The sequence below is a fragment of the Accipiter gentilis genome, chromosome 5, assembly GCF_929443795.1.
Source record: "Accipiter gentilis chromosome 5, bAccGen1.1, whole genome shotgun sequence".
Lineage (NCBI taxonomy): Eukaryota > Metazoa > Chordata > Aves > Accipitriformes > Accipitridae > Astur > Astur gentilis.
In genome coordinates, this window is record NC_064884.1 from 25,659,636 (window position 1) to 25,686,316 (window position 26,681).

Consider the following 26,681-nt stretch of genomic DNA (forward strand, 5'->3'; position numbering starts at 1 on the left):
TGTTTCAACTTCCTTTGTGGCATAGAAAACCATTGCTTTTGGTTTATCTCTTCTTTTTCAACTGTCCTAAACACCAGGAGCCTCCCAAAATAATCCATGGGCTGAAAAGAAGCAGATAAACAAAAAAATTGCTTGCACAAATTAGGGCTGGATTGATTTGGAGAAGTATCAGCAACAGTAGTATTAAAAAGATGAAGTTTTGGATTTGCTGATCTTGCTGCTTTTTACGACTGAAAATTTTCTCTGAACATGTTTGAATTTTAGAAAGAAGTTGTGCCACCCGCCTATGAGTGATAAGGGTGAAGACAAAAGTACTCAGCATTGGCCAAAATAAAAGAAAGTTTGTCATCTTTCAGGTAAGGGAAAACACTAAACTTTTCACCTTTCTATTCTGAGTTTTCCTGGGTTTGAAATCAAATGTCATATTATGAAACAAACAAATGTTTTTGCATATGGTCTGATCACTAAAACAAATATTAGTCATTTGCAAAGATGTTTTCTCACCCTTCTTTTCCAATGCCTTGGAACTGTGTGTTGCCTTCTTTGTACCAGATAGTGAAGTCCTTTGTGCCTACATACAGCATTTGCAGTAGCATCACAAACTACACCTCTGACAATATGGCTCTACTCTGAGTTTGGAGGATTTACCACTGCACTACTGGCCAGGAAGCCTGACTTTCAGACCAAGCCATGCTGTGGTCCTTTTCACTAGTAATCCAACTGACACCCTTTGAAACTCATGTAAACACCGTAAAACAGAAACCAGATTATGACTGAACCATAAATTAGTTCATGATATTCATGTATACAGTTATTTTTTAATTAATTCAGGAGTCATATCTGCTGAAAAGCAAGATACACAGTATTTTCTAGATCTGTGCCCCAAGACAATGGGGGCTTGAAACTCTCTTCCTAATGGTTTCATCATCCAATGTGATGCTTGTTGAGCTTATCCAATGCTGTTTATGTGAACTATATATTCCATAGATGAGAAATTATTTCCATACTCTTTCAATTAGAAGAAAAATCCATTTCATTAGGGATCTTTCCAATAACCAAAATCTATGAATAAGTATACAGAAGTAAGTGGAGAGGTTTATAGAAAATCCGGTCACATTACATAAATCCAAATGTTCCTAGGTTTAACCAAACCCAGTTAAAGTTCTGGAACTTTACTCCTTTGCTATATATTTTACTACACTGGACAATATAAATTTTATAGAGCAGTAATGTGATATGTCAATTTTTTATAAATCACAGAAGTAGCCTTCTATCTAGATACTTTTTCCCTAGACTTGATAGAAAAAATATCACCAATAATACATAGTTCATACCTAATTCATCTACTGTTACTTAGGGACTTTCATGCCTCCAGATCTCTTACTGTGTAAATTTCCTTCTTCCTTCAGTACTCTATCTGCCTAAATCCCGAGGGTACCTATGCATGGGCACCTAAAGCTCTGTACATGCCTAGATTTCCTTTTCTGCCCTGTGAAATAGAGGGCTGTTCATAAATCCACAGTGCTGACCCTCTGCCCAAATGCCCTTGTGTTGCCTGGGAACCCGCTATAATAGCTGGGCTCAGATCACAACTGTTGTCCACAGCCACTTCCGAACTGAGATTCCTGAACTGTATTTGAGTTGCAACAAATGTTATAAGAGAGCAACATTTCTCTTCCGCATATGTCCTTGGCTTCGTGCTGTACAAGGAGAGAGAAAGCTAAAAGAAACAGCATAATATAAAGAAAGACTTCTTTTTAATTCAGTAATTCAGATTAGAGCAGATGCTGAGTGGAAATGAGATTGGGAACCCTGGTAGGGCATGGGGGGACAGTTATAGGAAAGTTATTTGCCAGAAACAGCTGAATTTCTAGATCGTGTTGGAAAAGATGTCTTACAATAGGTAGGTAGGATCAAGGCCAGACAGAGTAATTCACAGATAAGTTTGTGGGAGCCGGAGAACATTCCCTTGTTGTAGACATCTTTCTCAGGAGCAGTGTAATCTTGTTACGGCAGCACTTTGTCAGATGAAGTCAAGCCCAGAAGTCTAAACCGTGCACCAACACACCAGCTTTAAGCATCAGATAAATGAGGACTATCAGCAATCTGTGTCCTCCTTTGGGGACTACCTCGCTCTGAACAACACCATGCTCTTACCTATCTCCATGCTTGTCCGAGTCATACTGACCTCTGCATCCTGGCCTTGGGTCATTCCAGGCAGCCCTGAACTTCAGCTAATCACCAGCCAACAGCATCTTCTGACAGTTGACACAGGCTGTCTGTAAGACACAAAACGTTGCACAGATCCCAGGTGATGAGAAGTACTGTAAAGGAGGCTGTTCCACAGACGGTGCACCGAGGGTGCTTCCAGCCATTCACTGCATCTGTAACAAGATTAAAAAGCTAACTGAGGGCATTAATTTGCAAATAAACAGGCACAGGACATCCACATCTAGTCACCATCCAGCCATTCCACATGATTGAGCCTGGAGAAATCTGCCTTAAAGTTTCCCAACAGCAATATGTCCAGTGTGACATATAAACTCACCTTCAAGAGTAGTATCTGTTGTCCTGGGGTGGGATAAGCATAAACTTCCTTGACACTATGCTGCTTTGACTGTGGTTGTCCACCCTCTCCTTCCTTTCTTTACGTGACTACAGAAGATTCTGGTTATGCACTAATTCTTCACCTTTATTGTCCTCTGACAAAGAAAGCTGCGACAGACTTAGTAAAGGACAAGTCTCATCACAGAGTATTCAGCACCCTCAGACTTACATGTTCATGCCCTAAGGAAAAGTAGCAATATCTTTGGGAATTACTGTAACATCTACAACTGTGCATTTCAGAGCAATTTCAGGGAGAGCTGGGAGATGTGGAAAGGAAGAGTCAGGCATGAGCTCATACAGCACTGACAGAAACTTGAAAAGGATGCATCTTTTTCTTTTTCCATTCTTTAATTCCCACACTCTAAAACTACTGTACTGCCTCAGATGTCATTGACAGCAATATGAAAAGCAATACGTGGACCCATGCTGGAGCTCTTTCTAAAGATGGCCAGGGTAGAAATAAAGAGGCAGGAAGAAAGTGGGAGGTACCTTAGGAAGGAGGCATCTTTTTGCCTATCCATGCACAGTGCCTGCCACTCTATCATGTGCAAACACAATTTTTACTAGCACTTGGATGAATTTTTATTTTTTTTTTTTTAGGTTTCAGGGAGTATGTCTACGTATAAGTAGTGTGGTTTGGGTGAGGCAGATTAAGCAGTCTCTCAGAAAGTTCCTTTCTGAGATGACAAAGGAAGGGTTGAAGATTTGAGAAGAGGAATGCCAACCCATGGTGGGATAGCATGTCTTGGTGTGCCACTTATGTTGAGAAGGGAGAACAGCTAAAGACAAATATCAAAGTGCCTCCAGTGCTGGGCCAGGACTATAAAAAGAAGTCAAATAAATTACTTAGTCAAGCAGGACTCCTGGCTCATAAATTTGAGGGATTCCCAAATGTAATCTAAACGTTTATTCTGGAGAGAACAAACCAAGGTGTCTAAGTCCAGCTCAGTTCTTTTTCCAAGAGCTGCATGATAAAATTCTCCTATTATGGCCAAGTTCTGTGCTTCAGACAATCCCCCTAATTGCTAACAAAAAGAGTTATCCACTTGATGTGCCTGGATCTGCAGCAGATCCCCCAACACTAACTATATTCTTTTCCTTTGTATTATCATTCAGACTTTCAATACGTGTTTTCTGCTGCATTCTGATCATCTGAGTGAGATATGTGGCATAATTCCCTTCACCTTTTTCCCTGCTGTTGTTCCTGAACAAGCTGTGCTCTTTGGCATTAGTATTCCAGTGACATATTCACATGACTGTAACCTGCCCAGTTTCTCTTATGTCAATTAAGTTGTAATTTTGATCTTGCATTAAGTTTTCCAGCTCCATCTATTATTTTCGATACATTTTACATCAGTATAGAGACATCTAGGCTGAGCATCAGTTGGCTTGCTTTCTTCTTCTTCCTCCAATGACATTTTTTTTTAAAGAATCACAGATATTTATTTTTTTTTTTTAGCTTTTTTGTCCAGGCCAGTGTGGGTCATGTTTATTTGGACACTCACATCACCAGCCTTACAGAATATTTTAGCGCATAGCTGATTAGATTAGCAAATCTATACTAAAGTTTTTCCTTCTTTCTTTGTTAGATGGAGCCCATTTCTTCTCAGCAGTCCTTCCTATCCCATCATGGAAGCATGTGGTTACGCTGAGGAAACCAAGGTCTTCCTTGTGACACTGCACAGCCATGCATTCTCTTTCCCATCCTTACATGCATGTACTCATTTGAGGTTATCTTTTCCTAAATAGAAATTGCAATCATAAATGGTTCTAGGCCTCTCTATCTTTTCACCCAAGAAGCATCTACATCACAAAACCCACAGTGACCACTTATTGTCATAGGGCCACATGATTCCCAGAGGCTGAAGTAACCTCTAGCTTCTTTAGGAGAGAGATGATACCTGTTTAAGAATTTGTGCAGAACTTGAATGTACCAGGACCCTAATTCATGAAACGCAGTGTAACGTTATTAATAAGATCGATGCTAAAATACAGAAAATGGAAAAAATGTCATCAGAATAGACATTCAGAAATCTCCTACTCTTGCCTCTATGCTCCAAAGTCGGATCACCTATATAAAAACTGCTCAGAAATGATGGTTGCCTAACCATACTTTTAAAAATAGCCAGTAATAGGACACTGTGGACTACCACAGCCTATCTATTTCAGTACTTCACTCTCCTACCTTTAGCTTTTCCTATGTCAAACAACCTTCCTCTGCTGCGGTTTACTTGTTCTAACCACAATGAATATGGAGAAAAATTTAATCCCTTCTTCTTTGCAAATTGCCCATATGTATACTGGTAAAATAAACAGAGCCAGAACACAGGCCTGAACGGTGGACCTTGATTATCTACAATGTCATGTTCCTAGAACATGCCCTCACGGAGTTTGGGCATTGCCCTAATAACTTCCCAAACACAGTTTGAGACTTATTACCAGCTCAGGTGCAGCTATGTCATCATGAAGGCTGTAAAAGAGCTTAAAGGCCAGATAATGTGTCCAGGCCAAAGAATAAACTCTAGTGTTGGTTGTTGTTTTGGGTTTTTTTAATATAAATGTACACTTTATAGTTAATTCTTATCAACTCTCCTTTTTTGGACAAAACAATGTCAATCTCGGCCTTTCTTCACGACACCAGGTTGTTCTCACTTAGAACCCATGTTGTTTTCAACTGACATTCCCAAAACTAGTCCCTCAAGTGCAATTCCCAAAGTGCAATACTCAGCTGTCCCCTCGCCAGCGCTGAGTGAAGATGAACATGATTTCTGTGGACTACAAATAATATTCCTATTTATGCATTCTAGATTGCTTCATACACAATTTTCTAAGTACTGTTGGATGAACTTAATGAGCTCTAATTGATTTTGTAAATCTCTAACTTATTAAATACTTTTTAATATATTCTTCCAGAATTTACAGCACCATAACCCTTTGCATTTGTTGCTGAAGCTGATGACATTAGCAGTGATAGCACAGGCAGATTTTTCAGTGAGGAAAAAAAAAATCACTACATATTTTGGCCTCTCTGGAGTAACATTTTGGTAGCATCAGGTGGTGGTCATGGAGAAGCTCCTATTACTTCTACTATTTTTGTACCTGTTCTATGAATCGCTGAGAAATTTCTTTCTCAAGAGCTGCCAGCCTATCCACTTTCAAAAGTACTTGTATGCATCTTAAAATTAAACACTAGACTGTTAAGACTTTTTAGGAATGAACTGTGCCTCATAAACCAATCTCTTTGAAAGGAATCCTTAGAAAAGCAAATCAATAAATTTAAAATGATGAAGATAGCTAAACAGTTATTGTGTTGTGGCCTTTGTTGCCCATGGTAGTCGACCTTGACATATGTTACTTGTTTTTGAAGCTTCAGCTGCATAGCTTCTCCGTTGACAATGATGGGGTGATACCAGAAGCCAGGCTTTACCTTTGCCTCTTGCCTTTTGACATGGACTTTGGTATGAAATGAAACCCTGCGTGGTGGTCCACGGCGGAGCTCGTAGGTGAGCACGGCTGGACTGCGATCTGCTGGTGGAACAAAAGAGTGCTTGCCTAGAGCAGCAGACCTTAAGGGTGACCGCATCCATGACTGATGGCTAATGAAAGAAGTTTGCTAATTTGCAGTGTAGCTACTGCTGACTGATAAAGGGACGTGTACAGTAGCCTCGGTCTTATCTCTTTTGCCAGGTTTACACTGGTGTGACACTGCTGAATTTAGAGAAGCAGTTCCTGACTTACTTCAGGGCAAGGGCAGAATCAGGTCTGATTTTTGCACCACAACCCATACAGATAACCCAGCTCTCACTGGGAAACATCCTGGGTATATTTCAGAATACTTCAATATGTATAAGCATATTTACAGCCTTTCCCCATTTTGTGAGGATATTTTCGATCTTTCTGGTACCTCTCATTATAAAATATTTCTAAGCTAAATCCAGGACAGATAAATCACGACTCTGATTTCTTTCACATAGGGTAGCCTGCCTAAATCACTGCCACATTCTTCTCATAGTAGTTGTTTAAAATTAATAGCACATGCGGAGGAAAAACTAAACCCTTTGACGTCACTCCCGAAATGAGGAAACATAAACAGAAAAGGCTTCGCTCCACCGAGCTGACAGTGCGGACGCGGATTGGTCTGCTCTCCCGCGCCTGTGGCAGTTGACAGCACCTCCCAGCCCTGCACGGCCTTCGGCTCCGAACACAGGCAGGCAGACTGCAGCAAGCTCAGCTCTACCCCAGCCCTTACACTGGCAGAAAAGTGCACTCTCTTCCCGAGTCTTTTTGCTTCTTAAGGTGGTTTTATTGGCTGGGTTGGGGGACTTGGGGAGGTTTTGTTTTCTTTTTTTTTTTTTTTTCCTTTTCCTTTTATTTTATTTTTGTTTGCTGTCGTTACTTAATTCTATTCCTAATCCTGGATGCAGTTACTGGATTCTGCAGTACAAGTCTTCATGAACAAGCTGCACCGCTTAGAGATTTCACGGCATTCAAAGGTCACAGAACTGCCACTATGGTTAAATGTCTTGTTTAATGGTTGAGGTATGTACAGCAAATCTAAAAGAGGCAGCATGATTATTTTTGAGGGGGAACTAAAATTGTGAGGGGGAGAGGGAGATAATACTATTATTTAGTGGAAAAGATTTTTACTGGTGATTGTTACTACAGCAACCGGTTTTTGAATTTCCTCCCTTTTTCTCTTTATTCAAACTAGATGAAAATTTTAACCTATGTTGATTTAACCATTTGATGGCAAAAGAAGATTGCAGAAAGAATCTGTTATTGTTGTCCTTTCTGACCCCTCTGAGGAAAGACTGATTGCTTTTTCTATATGCTTTCCTACTGCTCTGTGTCAGGAGAGGAGACCTGGGACTTGGCTGCCTTAGATGAAGGGAAAAGAAAGCAGAAACTCGTTCTTATCCTGAGGGGACTGTGAGTTTGAGAGTTAGAGCAGAGAGAGAGTAAGAAATAAACAGGTCAAGCAGAAAAGAATATCGGCCTCATTTTTAGGACTACATATACCACATCTTTTTTTCTTTTTTTCTTTTTTTTTTTTTTTTTAAACTACATGCTTAGATTATTTTACTTGTTTGGGGTTCAGAAGTTAATTAAGAAGCAGCCTGCACTTTGACTTATAAGCAGATCCTCAGTGGGAAGGGAGGGAGCTGATCGTCTTACATCAACATCAGTTTTCAGATAGCTTTTGATACTTAGAGAAGAGTGGAAATTTGCTTGGAAGTTGAAGTAATGTAGCCTGATGTCTGTTAGATGGCATATAGGTTCAATACATATTCAAGCTAGTGATCTGCCTTGAATGAGTATTACAGCATTACAGTGGACAGTGTGTGCTGCAGGAATCGAAAGCAACTGCTAGCATAAAACTAACATTGTTTTCAGGAGTGTGGTTCTAAAATACAAGAGGAGGAGCCACTTGTCAGACCTTGAGTGTGTGTGTGTGTGTATGAGTGGTCTTAAAAATAATTTCAGCCAACACAGCGGATTTATATTGTGAATTGGATTAATATACAGGTATGCTCAATGACTAGCAATCTTCATATTTTCCCAGTTTGTGAAATGAGACTTTTTACAGCTCTGTTTGAGATGTTGCTCTAGATATAAACCCTCTGCAATTTGGAAACCTTTCAGTTTAGCTTAAAAAATTATACCTGAAAATTCATGTAACAAGGAACAGAACATGAGCACACCTACCTCATGCAACGCACCTCAAATGATTACAAAAATTAACTACACTAGGCTGAAGCATGCTAGCTTAAGGACTGCAAAAATATTAGCTCTGAAATGCAGAGGATGTGATATGTGCTGTGAATGGACAATTGCTATTCTGCAGTGCCTAGTGGGAAAACAAGGACTTTGTGTATTGCAAATGCATAACTGCAGCTCCTCCATTTCCTTTGCTGTATCTTCACTGATGACTGCAGAAACAAAGAGGCTTGTCACAGATAAACTCTTTAGGGCCCCATCTCTTTGGAGATACTTGAGGTTATTTTTTTCATATCATCCAACAACCCAAAGTCAAGCTTTGTTAGTTGAACTGTTATTCTGTAATCTCCACACCATTCTCTCTTCCTCTGCCCTCCCCAAAGTGTTACTATGTGAACTGCCAGCTGTTTTCAAAAGCTAAAGCACTGATCCTCTAGCCCCAAGTTTAGAAAGGTTAACACAGTATTTGTTAGATGATTAATTAGTAAATTTGACTAAGGGGAAGCCTCAGTCTATAGAGACTACAGTCTGTTCTGTAAGGAACAACCCTGTAACTACGTGAAGATATCCAAGTTTCTAAAAGACATTTGTTTATAATAATTTCCTAGAATTAAATTATTCACTTCTTTTGATAAACATTCTTTTGAGAAGCTTAGTTTTTAAGCTCTATAATCTACACTTTGCTGCATCTGTTTTGTAGCAACTGCTACTGGTAATACTAATAGTAAATATGTGAAGTAGACTTCAGCTGAGGAAATGACACTTTTTCTACTTCAGTGAGAAAAGTTTATCTGCAATGCTTTCTCTGAACATTTTTAATTCAGCATCAAGAACAAAATATAATTTAAGGTTGGCCTTTCTGCAGTGGATGAAATGCTTACTGACATTTGCAGTCACATTGCCTCAAAAAAAAAGTCTGTATTGCAGAAGTTTCATGTCATATGAATGGCTGCTTATTCTGAGTTTATTTCCATAGGGTGGACAAGAGCTGTCACTAGTGAAGGTCTACTGATTCCAGTAGAGTAAGGCATACTCTGCTGAGTCTGATCCAATGTATTGCAGATCACTTCTTTAAACTGTGAAATTTTTAATTCTGTAAACTAGTATATAAATATATCATTCTAACAGCACCTGTTTCCTCCTCTTCCTCCCTGTTTATGTGCTTTTTCCCTTTTGAAACCCAGCCCTCTGCTTGCCTTTACCACACCTCTAGGTAGGTCATTAAAGCAGACTGATTTTCCAGTGTCTTCATTGCAATTATGAAGTATAATTGAGACATTCAATCATACATCATTCCTTTTCACTCACCCCACGGTTCTTCTACCAATACTTAGAGAATATTTAAATGAGAAACAGTCTAAAATTTGATATTTTATGTGTGTGTGTATATATATGGTTTTCTTGTAATTTCTCAGTCTCATAGGGAGAAAACTTCTCTTGTACAAGTAATTTCCTTTATAGGAGCTGTATGAAGCAGAAATGCCAGCTACTAACCAAGATATTACTGTTAATACACTAAAAACTGATGCCTCTTTATTTAATGATAAGAAATGTTTAAGACCTAATCTGTCCTATAATCAAGCTAGATATATGGCCAAAAGCCCCTGGTGCAGTTGGGCTGACAGAAAAACAAGTTGTTTGAGGCAGCCAGGAAGACATCTCATGTAAATAAGCATTCTTAGCAACTCACTATTGTTCATTTTTTCTTCATTTTCATGCTTGCAATTATTATGGAGCTCCACGTGTTTGTCACAGGGTGAAAGTGAAAGGGACAGCTGGGGTCCTAACAGCTGCCAGAACAAAATTAAGTGTTTTGTAATGAAATGATGGCTCAGTATTTTTCCTCCTACATCCATATTGGGTGGAAGATGGGACTCTCTGTGTTGGAATTATAGCATTCATTTTTCTTGTTCTTCAGCCAGAAAGCAGGCTTACCCTTGCAGGGACATCAGTTTTTACACTTTCAGTGAAACATTGGCTTTGCATCTAGTGTGAACATTGCACTTTTCAGTCACAAGCTTCAGGATGCGGAACTGATGTTATTCAGCATTTATACCCTGGGGGCACTGAGACACACAGATGTGTAGCCTTTTCTTTCTCTGGCCAACACGAGGTCCATTTTTTTAGGTAGCTGAAGATGAACAACGGTAGCTGAAAAGCTGGGCCACAAAGCCAAGCATCACATATGCAACCAGACAAGGGTGGCTGGTAACCTTTTTCTGTGATTTCACAGTAATGAGTGGAAAGCAAAAAATGTGTCTTCTGATAGGAGTTGGTATTTGTCAGGTCTGAAGTATTAGCTTTGTGTAAATGCTAAAGAGAGAGAATATATTTGTTGTAGTTAAGACAATTTATTTAATTAATTTACAAAAATTTAAAATGCGAAGTCAACTTCTGAAACATTTTTTAGCAAAAAGAATTCTTCACTATCTTCCTGAAAACTTAGAACACTTCTTAATTTTATTTTTACTATTGTTCTTACTACAGTAGCATTCCAAGAAAATTGCATTAGAAAACAATATCTGAACGTCTGAATTTATCATTTCTGTTTTCCTGTAACAGACTGTGGGATTCAGGAGATACATTGCTAGCATTCACAGTGCTCAGATCTGGGCTAGTGATAGCTATCTATTTTAAAGCCTCCAGTTTTAAAGCAGAAAATTAACAAATCAGAGCCAGATCAGATAGAAGAGAGAGCAGTACTAGAAGCCAGACTGCAGTGGCAAAACTGTAAGTGAAAAGTTTGGGGCAGAGACAATTCTCAAAAAACAACAGTCAAATGATTTAAGCATTTCTTTTGCACACATTTAATAGTGCGGTATCTGCAGTCCAGCAATGCTGTAATTTTGATATACATTTTTGACTTGTTCTGTTCTTAGAAAGTGAAAAATGTATAACTATCATTTTATTATGTAAATAGTGTTGAACTATAGAAACTAAACTAATGAAAGGGCCCTATTGAGTTTGATTTTCTTATTCTGTTCTTCCTCCCAGTGGGAGTTGTGAGTGAGGATGGATGAGAACTCAGTTTAGCTACTTATTTAAGCCACATAGTCTCATGGTGGTATATGATATGTTTCTGCTAGCTTACTATCCAGCCAAATAAGACATCCAGGTTGCCTGGATGGATAAACATAGCTGATGATCTCTCCCTCTTAATAGGTGGGGAGGAGCAGTTAATATTCTCCCAGTCGCGCACAGAGACAAATTTGTTCTGGTTTAGCTAAAGAAGAATTGCATGCAGACACAAACAGCAAGTTTTATTTCTCTTTGTATAGGTTATTTTAAAAATAAGAAACAAATATTTAGAAGAAGATAGTCGCAGAGGTACTTTTTTCCTTAGCTGGTAGGTTTATACTAGTTACCCACAAAAATTCTTGGTATGAGAAAACTCACCAACTAATATCTCACTGTGGCATGTGTTAATGCCGGCAGTGTAAGGCTTTTTTTTAAAGTAGAGTACAGAATCTCCTGTCAAACTAAGTTTAGCTAATTGTCAGAGGCAGAAAAACCCACTTGTGGAGCAACTGCTTTCAGGACCTATATACAATTTTCTATATGGTTGTTCATAGCAGAGTCTATGATACTAACCCATCTGGATGTAGGAAAGATGTTTTGGAAAGGGCGATCATTACCTTTCCAAGAATAAAGTGGGAGGTAGGCATGTTTTGACTGAATATGCAGCAACTCAGATGGCTCAGAGAAATATACTTCAGTAAAAGTGAAATGAAGAAACCTCAACTTCAACTAGAGAACTCCTGGAGAGTGATATTGAGCTACTGTGTACTCACTTCTGCTCCCTTTGGAAATTGCCCTTTATTCCTTCTGAAAGAAAGCGTCTGTACTCTCATGTTCTTACTCCCATTCTGTCCTGTCACCCAACCTTTTTCCCACAGCACGCTTCAGTGCTTGTGAAGACAAGGAACAGGAAAACACACCTGATCAATACATGGCTCAGAGACTGGTGCTATCCATGGAATTTTTGGGTTTTTGATCATGGGGAAGTTTACACGGCACCGGGCCTGCTGGCAACAGATGGAGTCCAGCTATCTCAAAGGGGAAAAAGATTCTCACTCATGAGTTGGAGGCCCTCATAGACAGGCCTTTAAACTAGGTTTGAAGGGGAAGGGAATAAAATTAGGCTCACCAGAGATGAACCTGGGGGCAGCATGCCAATGTTGGGGGTGGATCCAATAGCCCAGCTCAAGTGCATCTACACCAATGCACGCGGCATGGGCAATAAACAGGAGAAGCTGGAAGTCGTTGTGCAGCAGGATAGATATGACTTAGTTGTCATCACAGAAACATGTCGGGACAACTCCCATGACTGGAGTGCTGCAATAGAGGGCTATAAGCTCTTCAGAAGGGATAGGCAAGGAAGGAGAGGTGGTGGGGTGGCTCTCTACGTTAGGGAGTATTTTGATTGTACAGAGCTCCACAATTGTGATGGTAAGGTTGAGTGCTTATGGGTAAGGATGAGAGGGAAGGCAGATATTGTGCTGGGAGTCTGTTATAGACAGCCCAACCAGGCTGAAGAGACGAATGAATCATTCTACAAGTGGCTGCCAGTAGTCTCACAATCGTGTGCCCTTATTCTCGGGGGGGACTTCAACTTTCTGGACGTCCGCTGGAAGTACAACACAGCAGAGAGCAAGCAAACAGTCTAGGAGGTTCCTGGAGTGTGTGGAAGATAACTTCCTGACACAGCTGGTAGGTGGGCCAACCAGGGGAGGGGCCTTGCTAGATCTACTGTTTACAAACAGGGAAGGACTGGTGGGAGGTGTGATGGTTGGAGGCCGTCTCGGGCTTAGCGACCGTGAAATGATAGAATTCTCGATTCTTGGTGAGGCAAGGAAGGTGGTCAGCAAAACCACTACTATGGACTTCTGGAGGGCAAACTTTGGCCTTTTCGGGACACTGGTTGAGAGAGTCCCTTGGGAGACAGTCCTGAAGGGCAAAGGGGTCCAGGAAGGATGGACAACCTTTAAGAAGGAAATCTTAATGGCTCAGGACCAGACTATTCCCATGTGCCGCAAGACGAACCGCTGAGGAAGATGACCGGCCTGGCTGAACAGGGAGCTTTTGCTAGGAGTCAAGAAAAAAAGGAGAGTTTATCATCTCTGGAAGAAAGGGCGGGCAACTTGGGAGGAGTACAGGGATCTTGTTAGGTCAGGCAGAGAAGAAATTAGAAAGGCAAAAGCTCAGCTAGAACTCAGTCTGGCCACTATTGTAAGAGACAACAAAAAATGTTTTAACAAATATGTTAACAATAAAAAGAGAGCCAAGGAGAATATCTATCTTTTAGTGGATGCAGAGGGAAACATTGCCACCAAAAATGAGGAAAAGGTTAAGGTATTTAATGTCTTCTTTGCCTCAGTCTTTCATAGTGAGACCAGTTATCCTCAGAGTACTCTGCCCCCTGAGCTGGAAGGCAAGGACGAAGAGCAGAGTATACCCCCCCTTAATCCAGGAGGAAATAGTTAATGACCTACTATGCCATCTGGACACTCACAAATATATGGGACCAGATGGGATCTATCCAAGACTACTGAGGGAGCTGGCGGAGGTGCTTGCCAAGCCACTCTCCATCATTTCTCAGCAATCCTGGTCAACAGGAGAGGTCCCAAATGACTGGAGGCTTGCCAATGTGACATCCATTTACAAGAAGGGCAGGAGGGAGGATCTGGGGAACTACAGGCCTGTCAGCTTGACCTTGGTACCGGGGAAGATTATGGAACAGTTCATCTTGAGTGTGCTCATGTGCATGTGCAGGACAAGCAGGTGTTCAGTCCCAGTCAGCATGGGTTCATGAAAGGCAGGTCCTGCTTGACCAACCTGATCTCCTTCTATGACCAGGTGACCCGCCTAGTGGATGAGGGAAAGGCTGTGCATGTTGTCTACCTGGGCTTCAGTAAGGCCTTTGACGCTGTCTCTCATGGCATAGTCCTTGAGAAGCTGGTGTCTCTTGACTTAAGACAAGTGTACTCTTCACTGGGTGAAAAACTGGCTGGATGGACGAGCCCAGAGGGTTGTAGTGAATGGGGTTAAATCCAGTTGGCGGCTGGTCACAAGTGGTGTTCCCCAGGGCTCAGTAGTGGGGCCAGTTCTGTTTAATGTCTTTATCAATGATCTGGACGAGGGGATCGAGTGCATCCTCAGCAAGTTTGCAGATGACACCAAGTTGGGTGGGAGGGTTGATCTGCTTGAGGTTAAGAAGGCTTTACAGAGGGATCTGGACAGGCTGGATCAATGGGCTGAGGGCAATTGTATGAAGTTCAACAAGGCCAAGTGCTGGGTCCTGCACTTGGGTCACAACAATCCCATGCAACACTACAGGCTCGGGGAAGAGTGGCTGGAAAGCTGGCCAGTGGAAAAAGACCTGGGGGTGCAGGTTGACAGCCAGCTGAATATGAGCCAGCAGTGTGCCCAGGTGGCCAAGAAGGCCAACGGCATCCTGGCCTGTATCAGAATTAGTGTGGCCAGCAGGAGCAGGGGGGTGATTGTTCCCCTGTACTTGGCACTGGTGAGGCTGCACCTTGAATACTGTGTTCAGTTTTGGGTCCCTCACTACAGGACAGACATTGAGTTGCAGTAGCATGTTCAAAGAAGGGCAACCAAGTTGGTGAGGGGCCTGGAGCACAAGTCTTATGAGGAGCAGCTGAGGGAACTGGGGTTGTTTATTCTGGAGAAAAGGAGGCTGAGGGGAGACCTTATCGCTCTCTACAACTACCTGAAAGGAGGTTTTAGTGAGGTGGGTGCTGGTCTCTTCTGCCAGGTGGCTGGAGATAGGACAAGAGGAAATGGCCTCAAGTTGTGGCAGGGGAGGTTTAGGTTGGATACTAGGAAAAATTTCCTTACTGAGAGGGTTGTCCGGCATTGGAACAGGCTGCCCAGGGAAGTGGTTGAGTCACCGTCCCTGGAGGTATTCAAAAAGCGCGTAGACATGGTACTTCAGAACATGGTTTAGTGGGCATGGTTTATGGTTGGACTCGATGATCTTAAAGGTCTTTTCCAACCTAAATGGTTCTATGAAAACACTGGCTAAGCTCTGGGGCTTGTCCTAATACGAGGTGGCAGAGCTACCATTAGTGTGAAAGGACTCATCCCTTGGAAAGAGGGATGACGATTCCTAGGGGGTTGCAGTGCTTTAGAAACAAACATATATTGACATGAAATGCCTTAGTGCTTTCCCAAGAGTTCAGTTGTTATCCAAAGGGTGTAGCTATTTTCCACTTTATGTATGACAACCCTGGTATAGAATGAGAACTAGGACCTCTGCTTAGACAGACCCAGAGGACAGCATCTGCTTAATATTTCTGTAGAAGACTACCACTTTCCGCAAGAAACTGAGGGTGTAGCAGTGCTGCAAGCTTCACTTACGTATGCAGCTGAACACTGAAGTACCCTAAATATGGGCAACACCTGATGTTTGGTTTTGCCTTTCCCTCAACTTACCACTTACACTTGGCTTTAAACCTCTGAGAAGGTTAGATAGAATGAGGACTTGCTGTGTACCAGGCTGCTGGGAAACAGGAGAAGACCTCACACAGGCACTCAGAGAGAGATGAAAGCAGATGCATGAGGTCTTCGTGGAGAAAGCACTTTTCTGGCTTTGTGTTAACTGACAGCCATGTTGAAACAGGCTACTGACCCTTTCTGTTTCAAATGTTGGGATATGACTTGGCTCTGTGTTACTTACTCATAGGCATTTCTGTTTCACACAGTGCCATAATACCCGAGTGTCTATTAATAACAATGTTTAAGTGGCATCAGAATGGCCATCATAAATTTAATTAGGCAGTGTATCTCCAGTTTAATCAATATGGTCATTAGAAGACTGTAAGACAGCCAGAAAAACAATAATTAGTCCTGATTAATAAAGGAGAAATTGCATGCATCAGCAAAGGAGAGGAGGGAGCTTTGCCTGTTGAAGGCTTGGGAGGACAGTGAGTTTCTTTCTGCTTTAGCAGATCTGAGGACACTGTTATTTAACACTCTTGAAAATGCCCTTACAATACTAAATAAAGTGGAAAACAATATCCTGTAGAGAGACAACTACTATACCAAAATTATAAAATTCTGTTATTAAAAAAATTTCATTTTCTTGAACAAACTATGAGTGCCAGCTAGAAAGATAAAACTGGAATGTGTTTCTTCACCAGGCAAATTCCTCAGGTGCAGAGTTGCTTTGTTTTTGTAGGACTGCTTTAAAAAGCAGAACAGTTGAAAGATAAAAAGAAGACTCAAATTGGATTGGTGTGTGAAAGCGTAAAAGGGCATGGTTCCACTGAGATTAAATAGGACTCCATCAGTTTATATCTGTGAAAGATCAGACCCGCTGAGCTTTCAGGTCTTATAAGCACTACACCTCTTCACCGGTAAGATCAAATTTTAGGCTCATTAGCCTTTTGCCATACCTGTTTCATACCAGTTTTCCACCACTTCTTCAGCATTGAGGTACCATCAGGCTGCTTTTGATGGTTCTGCAGAAGCTGTGATGTATTCTTTCCCTTCCATCACCCTATAAAGCTCCCTTCTCTCCTTCTCTTTCTCACAGGAAAGAAAAAATTTACCAGATTTTACTTGAAATCGCAGCCTCACAATTAATTTTTAGCTTATGTGCTAGCATCTGCAGAAGTGTATATATTTGTAATACAGATGGGGCAGATCTCACTTGTTTTCAGGATAGACTATGATCTGTTTCAATGACACAGATATGTAAGCAATAATCTTAAAAGCTGAGGAGTAACAGGGAAATAGTAATTTTGTTTAGGGACCAACATATACTGCAGTGTTATCACAAGATATTTTTCATGTAGTAAGGCTGTAACATCCTATCTCTTTGAACCATGAAACTATGTCTGTAATAATATCTACTACCAAAATATAACCTCTGTAATAGTATAGGAACAAAAACTAGTGCAGCATGAGGATGTTGAATGAAGCTCATGCTATATATCATCATCAAAGCTGATGGAATTGGTCAAGCTTTCAAAAAAGCTTGAAGTCACTTTAGTCTCTAAATGAAATGGCCAGATCTGAAAAATTGCTGTGTATGAGAGCTTGCCTGGGAAATCTTTTCCCATTCTACCTCAGACGGAAGTAACCAACAGCCTGGGGTTAGTGTTCTCAAGAGGGTACGGGAGAAAAAGATTCAAGTTCCCTCTCTACTTGTGTTGGCTTTCCTAGGGTGAATTACCACTGCAGTATCCTCCAAGGGTTGAACTCTCTATTCATGGGGCCTGGCAGATGGAGCCCACAGCCCACTGCCCTACACTCAGTCCCAGCTGGCATAAAACCAGAGCTTCGCCACTGCCAAAGTGGCACATGAAGGTTGTTTCAGGCAGATCTCCACCTGCAGCTCCAGGAGTTCTGTCCTGAACCCGAGAAACCTTTCTAATGGGCGTTTTCTCCAAATAAGCATCTCCTCCTGAACAGATTTTGTTCCAACAAATTGTTGATTTTAAGAGGAAAGCCCAGATATATTTTGAGGGGAAAAAAATCTCACTTCTACTACAGAATTCCCACCTTGCTTGTGAGGATGAAGGGGCACAGAAACTTTGCTTGCTAGTGGGAAGAGGTGACCAAAATCTAGTTCCAATCCTGTGACCATTTTGAAAAGTCTGCTTAGATATTTTTTTATTTTATAGCACCTGAATTGAAAGCTCAAAGGTCACTGAAGCCTTGAATTTCCATATCCTTCAGCAATCCTCTTCTTGCCCTCCTCCCGATAGTTGTAGTACTACTTTTGTTTCTTATTTTGAAAGTAAGTGGGGGAAAAAAAAACCAGCACTCCATGCTTTATTTATGTGATAACTATATAGTGCTGAAGAGATTATTTCTTCGTGTTAAGATTTCCTTGTAGTGGTTACAGTTTTTCATCTGTGAAACACACTTGCTTTAAAAAGAGGCTTGCATGTGCACCACAGATGTATTATTCTTCTCATCCTTCCCCCAAATTTAGCCCTTTAGGGCTTCTCTAGCAGAGTAAAGGAGTGAGGGATTCTGTTTGGGTTTTTTATTTTTTGCTTAAACACCGAAGCAAACATTATTTTAAATCCAGTAATATGAGAAAGGGAGGATTATAATGTTTAAACATGTCAGCTGGCAAGAAAGCCTCTTGGGGGGACAGTCTCACGTGTGTCTGGACCACCTAAGACATGACTGCAGCTTGGTCTCACTACATTAGAATTTTTAAATTGGTATTCACGGTTTAGTTTAAAAACCCACAAAGCTTCACTTGGCTAATCCTTTTTTAACTTTTAATCATGTTTACTACTACTGTGACCAAGCCTGAGCTGACTTCTGTTGTTTTCTAAGTATTAGTTAAAACTATTTCACGTTTCATGAAAGAATAAAGCATTTAATGTCAATCTGTGTTTGGCATTGAAACTTCTTATGATGGCTGATGAAAATTAGTTTGCAAATAAACAAACCATTATCTAAAAAAGTTTCAAAAGGTCCAGATGTTTAAAATGTAGAAAACAATTAGCAGAGCGGTCTCAGTGCTATGTAGCCACCCTTTAATTGTCATCTGTTGACAGTACTTTGACACTTGACCTTCTTCAGCTCTGATTTTAGGAGAACTTCAAAAGCCTCTGAGTGAATTTCTCAATTTCTAGAGATGTTTTTTGAAAGATTATATTGAAGGGGCATTTCTCCTTTTTGACTCTGTTAGCCTCATTTTCTCCTGAGAATACTTGTCTAAAAATTACCTTTTCACCACACTGACTTACAGGTTCTGGCATAGGAACTACTGTTGTTTCTCCTAGTAGCAAAGAGAAAATTAGTCACAATCACTGATGTTAACTTATTCATTACCTGAACTGTTTTACACATTTTTTAAGTTCAAGCCAGGCAAATCTAATGCCTTTGAACAAACCAGGGAGTTCTTGTCCATGTTGCAAATATGCAAGACAATAATTAATTTATAAAGTCACTACTGTAAGTCAGTCTCTGTGGCAGACTGGGATCTCAGTTGTGATACCACTGAATTCTGCAGAGGAATGCCACTTGAGTGCAGCAGAGAGAAAAAATTGTTTTAGCTAATTTACATTAAAAAGTCAAATATGAGTAACATGGTTAACACAGTTGCTTTTGCGGTTTTTTGTTGGGAGATGAGATTCAACATATTCTGCCCTTACATCTGACATGTTACAGATTTGTCTGTGTTGGCAACAAATAATCTGCACTATAGAAAGTGATAGGGTGCTTCTGAGGTATGGGATACCTGTAGATTTCAGTGACAAGGATATCAGGAAAGCTTTTGTGAAGAGCCAGTCCGCCGCTAGATGTTGTTACCAATATTGCCGGTGGTGGTGTAATTTTCAGCCAGTCCCTTAAATTGCCCTCACTGCCTTTCAGAGTCAAGTGCCTGCTGAGCACACAGGTGGTTTACTAATTCATGTTCCTCTGCATCTTGCCCATGACCCTCAGGCAGTGTTCCTGCAGTCCCTCTGGGCTGGAAGAGGAACTCACTGGAAAGTCAGTCATGTAAAAGGGAATGTCTTTCATCTTAGCCTAGGCAGATATGAAATTGTGTCAACCTAAGTTGTAACACTATCATGTATGGTATAAGAAATAAGACATTTTTCATGCTTCATGCATGCAATGGCATTCACTGTTCTAGAAGAGTCTAGTATAAAAAGATAAGTTAATGAAAACCGTAATTTACAAAAAGAATGTTTCTGAACATATTGATGAATAAAGAGAAGGTTGGGGTTTTTTTAAGAGAAGCTTTACGATATTATTTTTACAAATAGAAGCATAGAAATAAAGTTTTTGTTTGACTTGGTCACTCCAACACTTTTCCTTTAAATGAAGATTCTTTTAAGGACCAAACTCAGAATTTGAAAAATTATCCACTTCTTTAAAATGTTTTGGGAAGATAATTTTTAAACCTGTGCCTTGCTGGAGCACCTAATGCTCCCATTGGCTTCACTGTATTTGTGACATCCTCAGAATTTTTTAAAATCAAAATGTCAAATACGTCACATCAGCCATGCTGTGGTAGACTTCAACAGAATGGTAGGCCAGAGATTTTTAAAGGGTTGGACATTGTACTGCTAGAAATAGCCAAATGGTTACTGATTATCATTTTATTATAATATTAATTTCTATATAAAAATAAAATTAATGCTATTTGCACTTCACTAGGAGAGGCAGGCAGAGTTATCGTCAGCTAGCCCTCTACTCTGCAGAAGAACTGGAGGATTGCTGGGGCAAATATTTTACATACACCACTGTTCAGAAATATAAAAACATTTTCTCCAACTCATAAGCATATGTGTTTTCTTTTCTCTTAAACTCTTGAGCTTTTGCTTAATGCAATATTTCCTCTTCTGTCCATATTTTAAATCACATTCACAGCAGTTGCTTACTACTTCTAAAAACTTCCTATTTTTTTATTTTCTCACTTTTTTTGAAATTCTCCCCTTTTCTGTAGAGAGTAGAAAACCAAAGACCAAAAAAATTACTTATCTTATTAATACATTTAGGGATAAAAAATTTTATATCTAACTAACTTTTAAAAAGTAAAATATCAAAGGAAAAAGAATCTTTTGTCTTCTGATTGTGGACCATTACAACTACACTGTCATTCTGAACTCTGGGCAGATCCTTACAGCAAGTCAAGGCATTGTCTCAAGGCAGACTGTAGGCAGGTGTAAGGGGAAGGTATATCCTCAGCTACTGTGAAACATCAAGAAACATTTCTGATTGTGATTGATAACAGAGTGAAAGGGAGAAAGGCAAGCAGAGTTGGTCTCAGAGACTTTGGATCCCAAATAGGAACGTGATATCATGTTCAGACTCATACCAAAGGAAATGCTAGCCTAGGAAAAATTGTACTGAGCTAAGAGATTATTTAAGGCTCTTGCTCTATGTTTCAAAGTGTGTTGCAGTACCAGCAGAGTATGAAAACGTTGTAACACATTAGTCAGATCAGTAAGACTCATTTAAGTAAGAAATCTCTGTTCCTCATAAATAGAAACTCAGGAAACACAAATGTATTAAAGGCTACTTTTTGGAAATGGCTTCTCTATCTGTCCATAAATATCTTTTAAGAGTTGGAGATTCAAGCTTTTCTCATTCCAGGTTTTCTAACTCAGAAAAATACTTTTTATTAATTCAGAAATTATTTAATGTTTAAATATAATATTTAGGTCTTCTATTTTCTGTGTATGAATCTAGTTATTTGACTGCAGAGCAACCAAACATTTGTACAAGCAGTTTATGTTGACAGTCTTCTACTATGGAAGTATGCCATTTCATAAAATAAATAATTTTTTATGGAAAATTGCTCTGTATCTTAGAGATTTGGAGTTCTTCCTAAACTGAGGATAGAATGACATCAAGCATCTATATGATTTTAAAAAAAAAAAAAAAAAAAAAAAAAAAAGGTTAAAATTAGGGGTTCGGTTCACCTACCATATGCATACTGAGTGGAAACTGTACCTGCCTCCTGCTGAACCCAAAGCACAGACTCATTTCAGCAGGCAGGGTGGAAACCTTACATAGCCTGGAGCTATGTTCCCTATAGGCACCTCCACAGCAGAGACTGCTAAATTGTCTGATCCCATAGCCCTACTGGCCAGCAGCATCACTGGCCACATCCAAGGCTGTATGGCTCCAACCAGTATCTCCTTCAGAGAATTTGTCATCTCTGACCCAAAAGCCCCAGCTCTGCTTTACATTGTGTGGGCAGACCGTGGGCAGATTGTGAGTGAAAAAGGGTGGAGGAGGAGGAAACGGAAAAGTGTGGATACAGTAAACAAAGGGGGAAAATTGCACTGTATCTTGCTATCTTAAACATCGGTAACAATGCACATTTCTCCATACAATACTGACGACAAAATTGCTGATATTAAGTCTATTTCATCACTGTTTCTCCTTGTTTCCATTAAGTCTTGATCTTTTGACCTCCTCTATTTCTACACTGGCTGCCCATAGAAATATTTAATCTGTTCAACATCATGTTGCTTGGGGGCTTGGGTCCAGCTTTACACAGATTTCTTTACGATGGTTGACTGCACGGTTCTGGTGACATAAAGGCTGTCTCCAGCATCAGGATAAAGATTGTTTGTATAAGAGAAATCTCTGTGAAATTTCAAAATGAGCTGCTTAGAAACTGAGGATTATCATATTCCTCAACACTTCCCTTTCTAAGTGCAAGCTATATTTCTTCCAATTTTTCGAAGAAATCATCACATGTTTAAAAGAGAATAATTGAGACAACAAATCATATATAACAGATACTGTAGTACTAGTTTATGCAGTACAGAAAGTATTCACCCTTAAGGATGAGGGATAAAATAGAAAAAAAATCTGAGATGAGTGTTAGAAACTTACAGATTTGACTTTTAGAAACAAGAAGCAATGAGGATCATTATTTATTTACTCCAGAACCTTTATTAACCTCACTGGTTCACCTTGTATCATCTCATTATGTGTGAATATCTGAACCATTCACATATTCTTCAAGAAATTATTATGGCAATTTTACTTAATATGTGAAAGAAAAATCATGATGGCAGTACCTGCAAATAACGTGTTCCACAACAACAGTAATATGGCCATATATTTTTTTTCACATGGAGAATGGTGATTTAAAATACTCTGAATGTTTTAGATCTCTAACAATGTATTTAATCATGTGAATATTTTTGCATATAGGAGTGTTTGAATACTGAGCTAATTCCAATGTCTCTGCAGATCTTGACAATACAAGTTCAGAGTACCAGCAATTGATTACTCAATGATTATAACATTTTTAGAAATTCTATAAAATACTTATTCAATGGTTGTTTTGGAAAGCTGGCAAAATATATCTGTGGTTTTGAAATATTTGTATATCCTTCTAAATTTTATAACAGTATAAAATATTCTAATTATGAATTGTTTGCGAGTTATTAAACACAGATATGGGGGGGAAAAATTAGGATCTAACAGAAACTCACAAGATGAAAGATCAGATCTATGACTGGATGTTTAACCTGTCAAGGGGTCCTGAAAAACTGCATGGTACAGAAAACTTAGTAGATACAAACCAAATTCCTTTCTTATACGTGCAAGGAGAAGTCTGCTTGGCTTTGTGGTAATCTTCCATGTATGGAAGAGGGTTGTATATGTTACATAAAGAAAGTAGTATTGTTTCCAGTTCTTGTATTCAGTTTATATCTGAGTCTGATAACAAGAAAAATCCCGCTCGCCTGTTTTATCAACTGGCCTTGCTGGTTTATGTGTTTTACGTAAGTTCTATGTTAATATTCTGGCAACTAATCTCTACTGCATTTTTTTCTGAAGACCCAAACCATCTAACAGTTCAAGTCTTTCTGGGATCTGCCTCATTCTTAATGTCTTCCCTTGCTATCTTTTGCTCTGCTATAACAAGGTTAACACAGCAGTTATGTAGCCTTCATCATATCTCCCAACAACCATTTGTTCATAAATAAATGAGTTTGGCAAAATTATCTCATCTTCTTGTCACAAGCACATCAAGCAAATCAGGCTATGCCTCTGTCTAGATTCTAGCTTCTTAATCATTCTGCAGAAATCAGTACAAATTCAAAATAAATTTGCCTACAGGCATCTGAAATTATTGTAACTAATGAAATAAGTTCTAGAAAGCAGCAGTGGCTTTGCAATTGTTGCTTAGCTTTCACTTGAAACTTATATATTCCTCTCTTACTGTTGCTGTAGTCTTTTTGTGCTTGTGCTAAATCCTCTGCTGGCACCTTTCCCTTTAAGTGATTGCCCTTTGCATCTTCTTGGCACCAAGTTATTTTCAGCAAGCTGTACTCACAGTGCTGGCAGCTGTCCCAGGGAAGCTGCTCTGCCTCAGTGGCATTTGGTACATGGGAATTCCAGAGTAAGGAATGGGCAAAGGTTACCCCGTGTTTTACATCACTCTCAGAAACATCAAACTAGACTATTAGTGTTTGACAACAAACAAGGCATGGTCTCTAGCCTTTGCAGTCTGTCTTATTCTTTATTTTCTCTATTCTTGTACCTCCACTCATACCAGCCACGCTGAAATATTACCTGTGCATTATTCTTGTAATATCACCCTACAGTGTAAGAAGTCTTGATAAAAGATGCAGTTTGATACAGAATAGTTTAACTCCTAGGAAACAAACCAAACACTCAGTAAGATTCAAGTATTTGTATTCTCAGACTTTTCCAGGCCTTTCCTGTTCTAATATCTTAAGAGACTGGTTTCAGCCTGGAAGTTACTCTCCCTGTCCATTCCAAAGGCAGACAAGCAGCGTCTTTTTTTGCACAGCAGAACTTGTCATTCTTCATAGACAGAAATATCCTATCAAGAAGCAACAAATACACAGAATAAATATATGTATATATCTGTTGCTATAAAAAAAAAAGAACAAAAAAAACAAAAAAAACCCCAAAACCAGCAACTCCGTTTCCACAATTTCACTTTTATAGTGAAGTTCTAATTGTACTTCTGCCTGCTGGAAGTTTACTCTTCAGACCTGTTTAGCTATGTCTTCCACAGACTTCTGACGGCTGTTTGTGAAGCAAGCGTGCTCCCTGATTAGCCTGCCTTCAGACCATCACTTGATGAGAAGTCTGCCTGGCTGTGCCTCACAGTGTAGGTAAGAAGTCACAAAGCACGCCAAGCCGTGCCTTTGTGATCTGATGGCCTTTTAGTCCTTGCTGGCCACCCCTGGGGACCGTTCTGCCCATGATATGGGTGACTGAGGTCTTCTGATATACCAAGGTATATCACTGCTCTTTATTAACAGTGTCTACCTAATATTATTGCGGGGGGGGGGCTGTCCCTGATGGGACGGGGCCTGTACTGGTGAATTAGGATGCTCAGCTAAAGAACATTGCTGAGTAACCTCAGAGATTAACGTTCTCTAAAATGAGGATGGAGAAAGGAATCAATAAATCCAATGCCAGGGGTGAATAAAGAAAAACTGAAGTGGTACCATTAAGTCAGACCACACTGGTGATTCATCTTAGTACAAACTCGGTAGACTTTGATTCATACTTGATCCTTTGATACTGATCCTTAATACTAATATGTAAAACATCACAAATCACAATCTTAATTTTCTCTATTTTAAATGAGGAAAAAAATTATGCTCCTTGCATTTCACAACAATACCTGAAAAGGAGTATTTTCCCTAAAAGATAAGGGTTTCTAAAAATTGGATGAAACTATCTGTAAGAAGTAAAGATTTAGAGCAAGTACATTAATATAGAAATACTGTAATTAAAAAAAATATGTATATTCAAGTCAACACTATGATTAACTAGGCTAGCCTTCCAGACCTACTTAGATATCTTCTTATTAAAACTTTAGAAATGGATTTGTTACTTACAGCAGAAAGATAATTTAGAATGCAAATGGGAAATTTTACGTGAATGAACTGAGCAGAACTCTTGTAAAACGAGTATCATTAGCCATAGGTTCAATACTACAAGAAAAAAATCACTGATCCGTAACATCCTTTTCTTGTACAACATGTAGGAAGCCCAAAGTGCTGATTTTCAAGTACTGAGTAAAAACAGCTTACAAAGTCAGATGTATCCATAATATCTTGTGACCTTTGGTTTTCTGTATACTTCATAATCATGTCAAATTAGCATTTCCCATAGCTATTGGGGAACACTGTTTCTCTTAATTTGAATAAAAATGTCAGATGGCCACATGGTAGTTATCAGCAGCTTACTACAAGACCAGTCCACAGGAGCCACCTATTTCAAAGCCGCAATGCTTCCCTGTAGTATTTGGGTTCTGCAGAGACCGTTTTTGTCTTGCTTCATTTGCTTCCTTTTCTTTAAGGTGAAGAAGTTCATCTTACCGTGAATGAACTATTTTTTTTTAATATAGTGTTCTTTCAAGTGAAGGACGGACTTGAGAACTAGCAGGAAAGGGTATAAATTCCAAATAATCAGCATCTGAAGGCATATTTGTTACTGGAAATGAGTGAGAAGGAAGCTGTCCTTTACATTTGTGATGTTTGCAAAAGGTAAGGCTAGTATATTCACATCTGAAAGTATGAATTTGTGTTCTGCAGGATCAGGAAGAAATTTTCCATCACCAGCACCACCAGTATAGCATCAAGATCTAAACAGATGTTTTATATCTTTATATGAATAAGTCAAATTACCTATTCCTGGCAATCAGATATCTGATTTGATGTTTTTCTCTTCTGGTATGGCTTCTTTTGATGCAAAGTTATTTTTCTACTGGACAGCTTAATTCTGACCTATAGAACTATTTTGCAGATAAACTGATTCTACTCCTATTTATCAGTAAAAATCAAATAACAGAAATAATCTCATCAACACTTTTGTAGACCAGTGAACCTTTCTATTGTGACAAA

At 39.6% G+C, this 26,681-nt stretch overlaps 1 protein-coding gene across 1 annotated transcript in view; it reads left to right on the forward strand.

Moving 5' to 3' along the window:
• Window positions 1-6,803: 6,803 nt before the first annotated feature.
• Window positions 6,804-26,681, forward strand: part of PDE7B (phosphodiesterase 7B) — a 183,469-nt gene continuing 163,591 nt past the window's right edge. Inside the window, exons 1-2 of the mRNA XM_049799882.1 lie at window positions 6,804-6,903; window positions 7,032-7,146. Of these exons, the coding sequence (XP_049655839.1) occupies window positions 7,126-7,146 (21 nt within the window). The 5' untranslated portion in view covers window positions 6,804-6,903; window positions 7,032-7,125. The remainder of the gene's footprint in view (window positions 6,904-7,031; window positions 7,147-26,681) is intronic.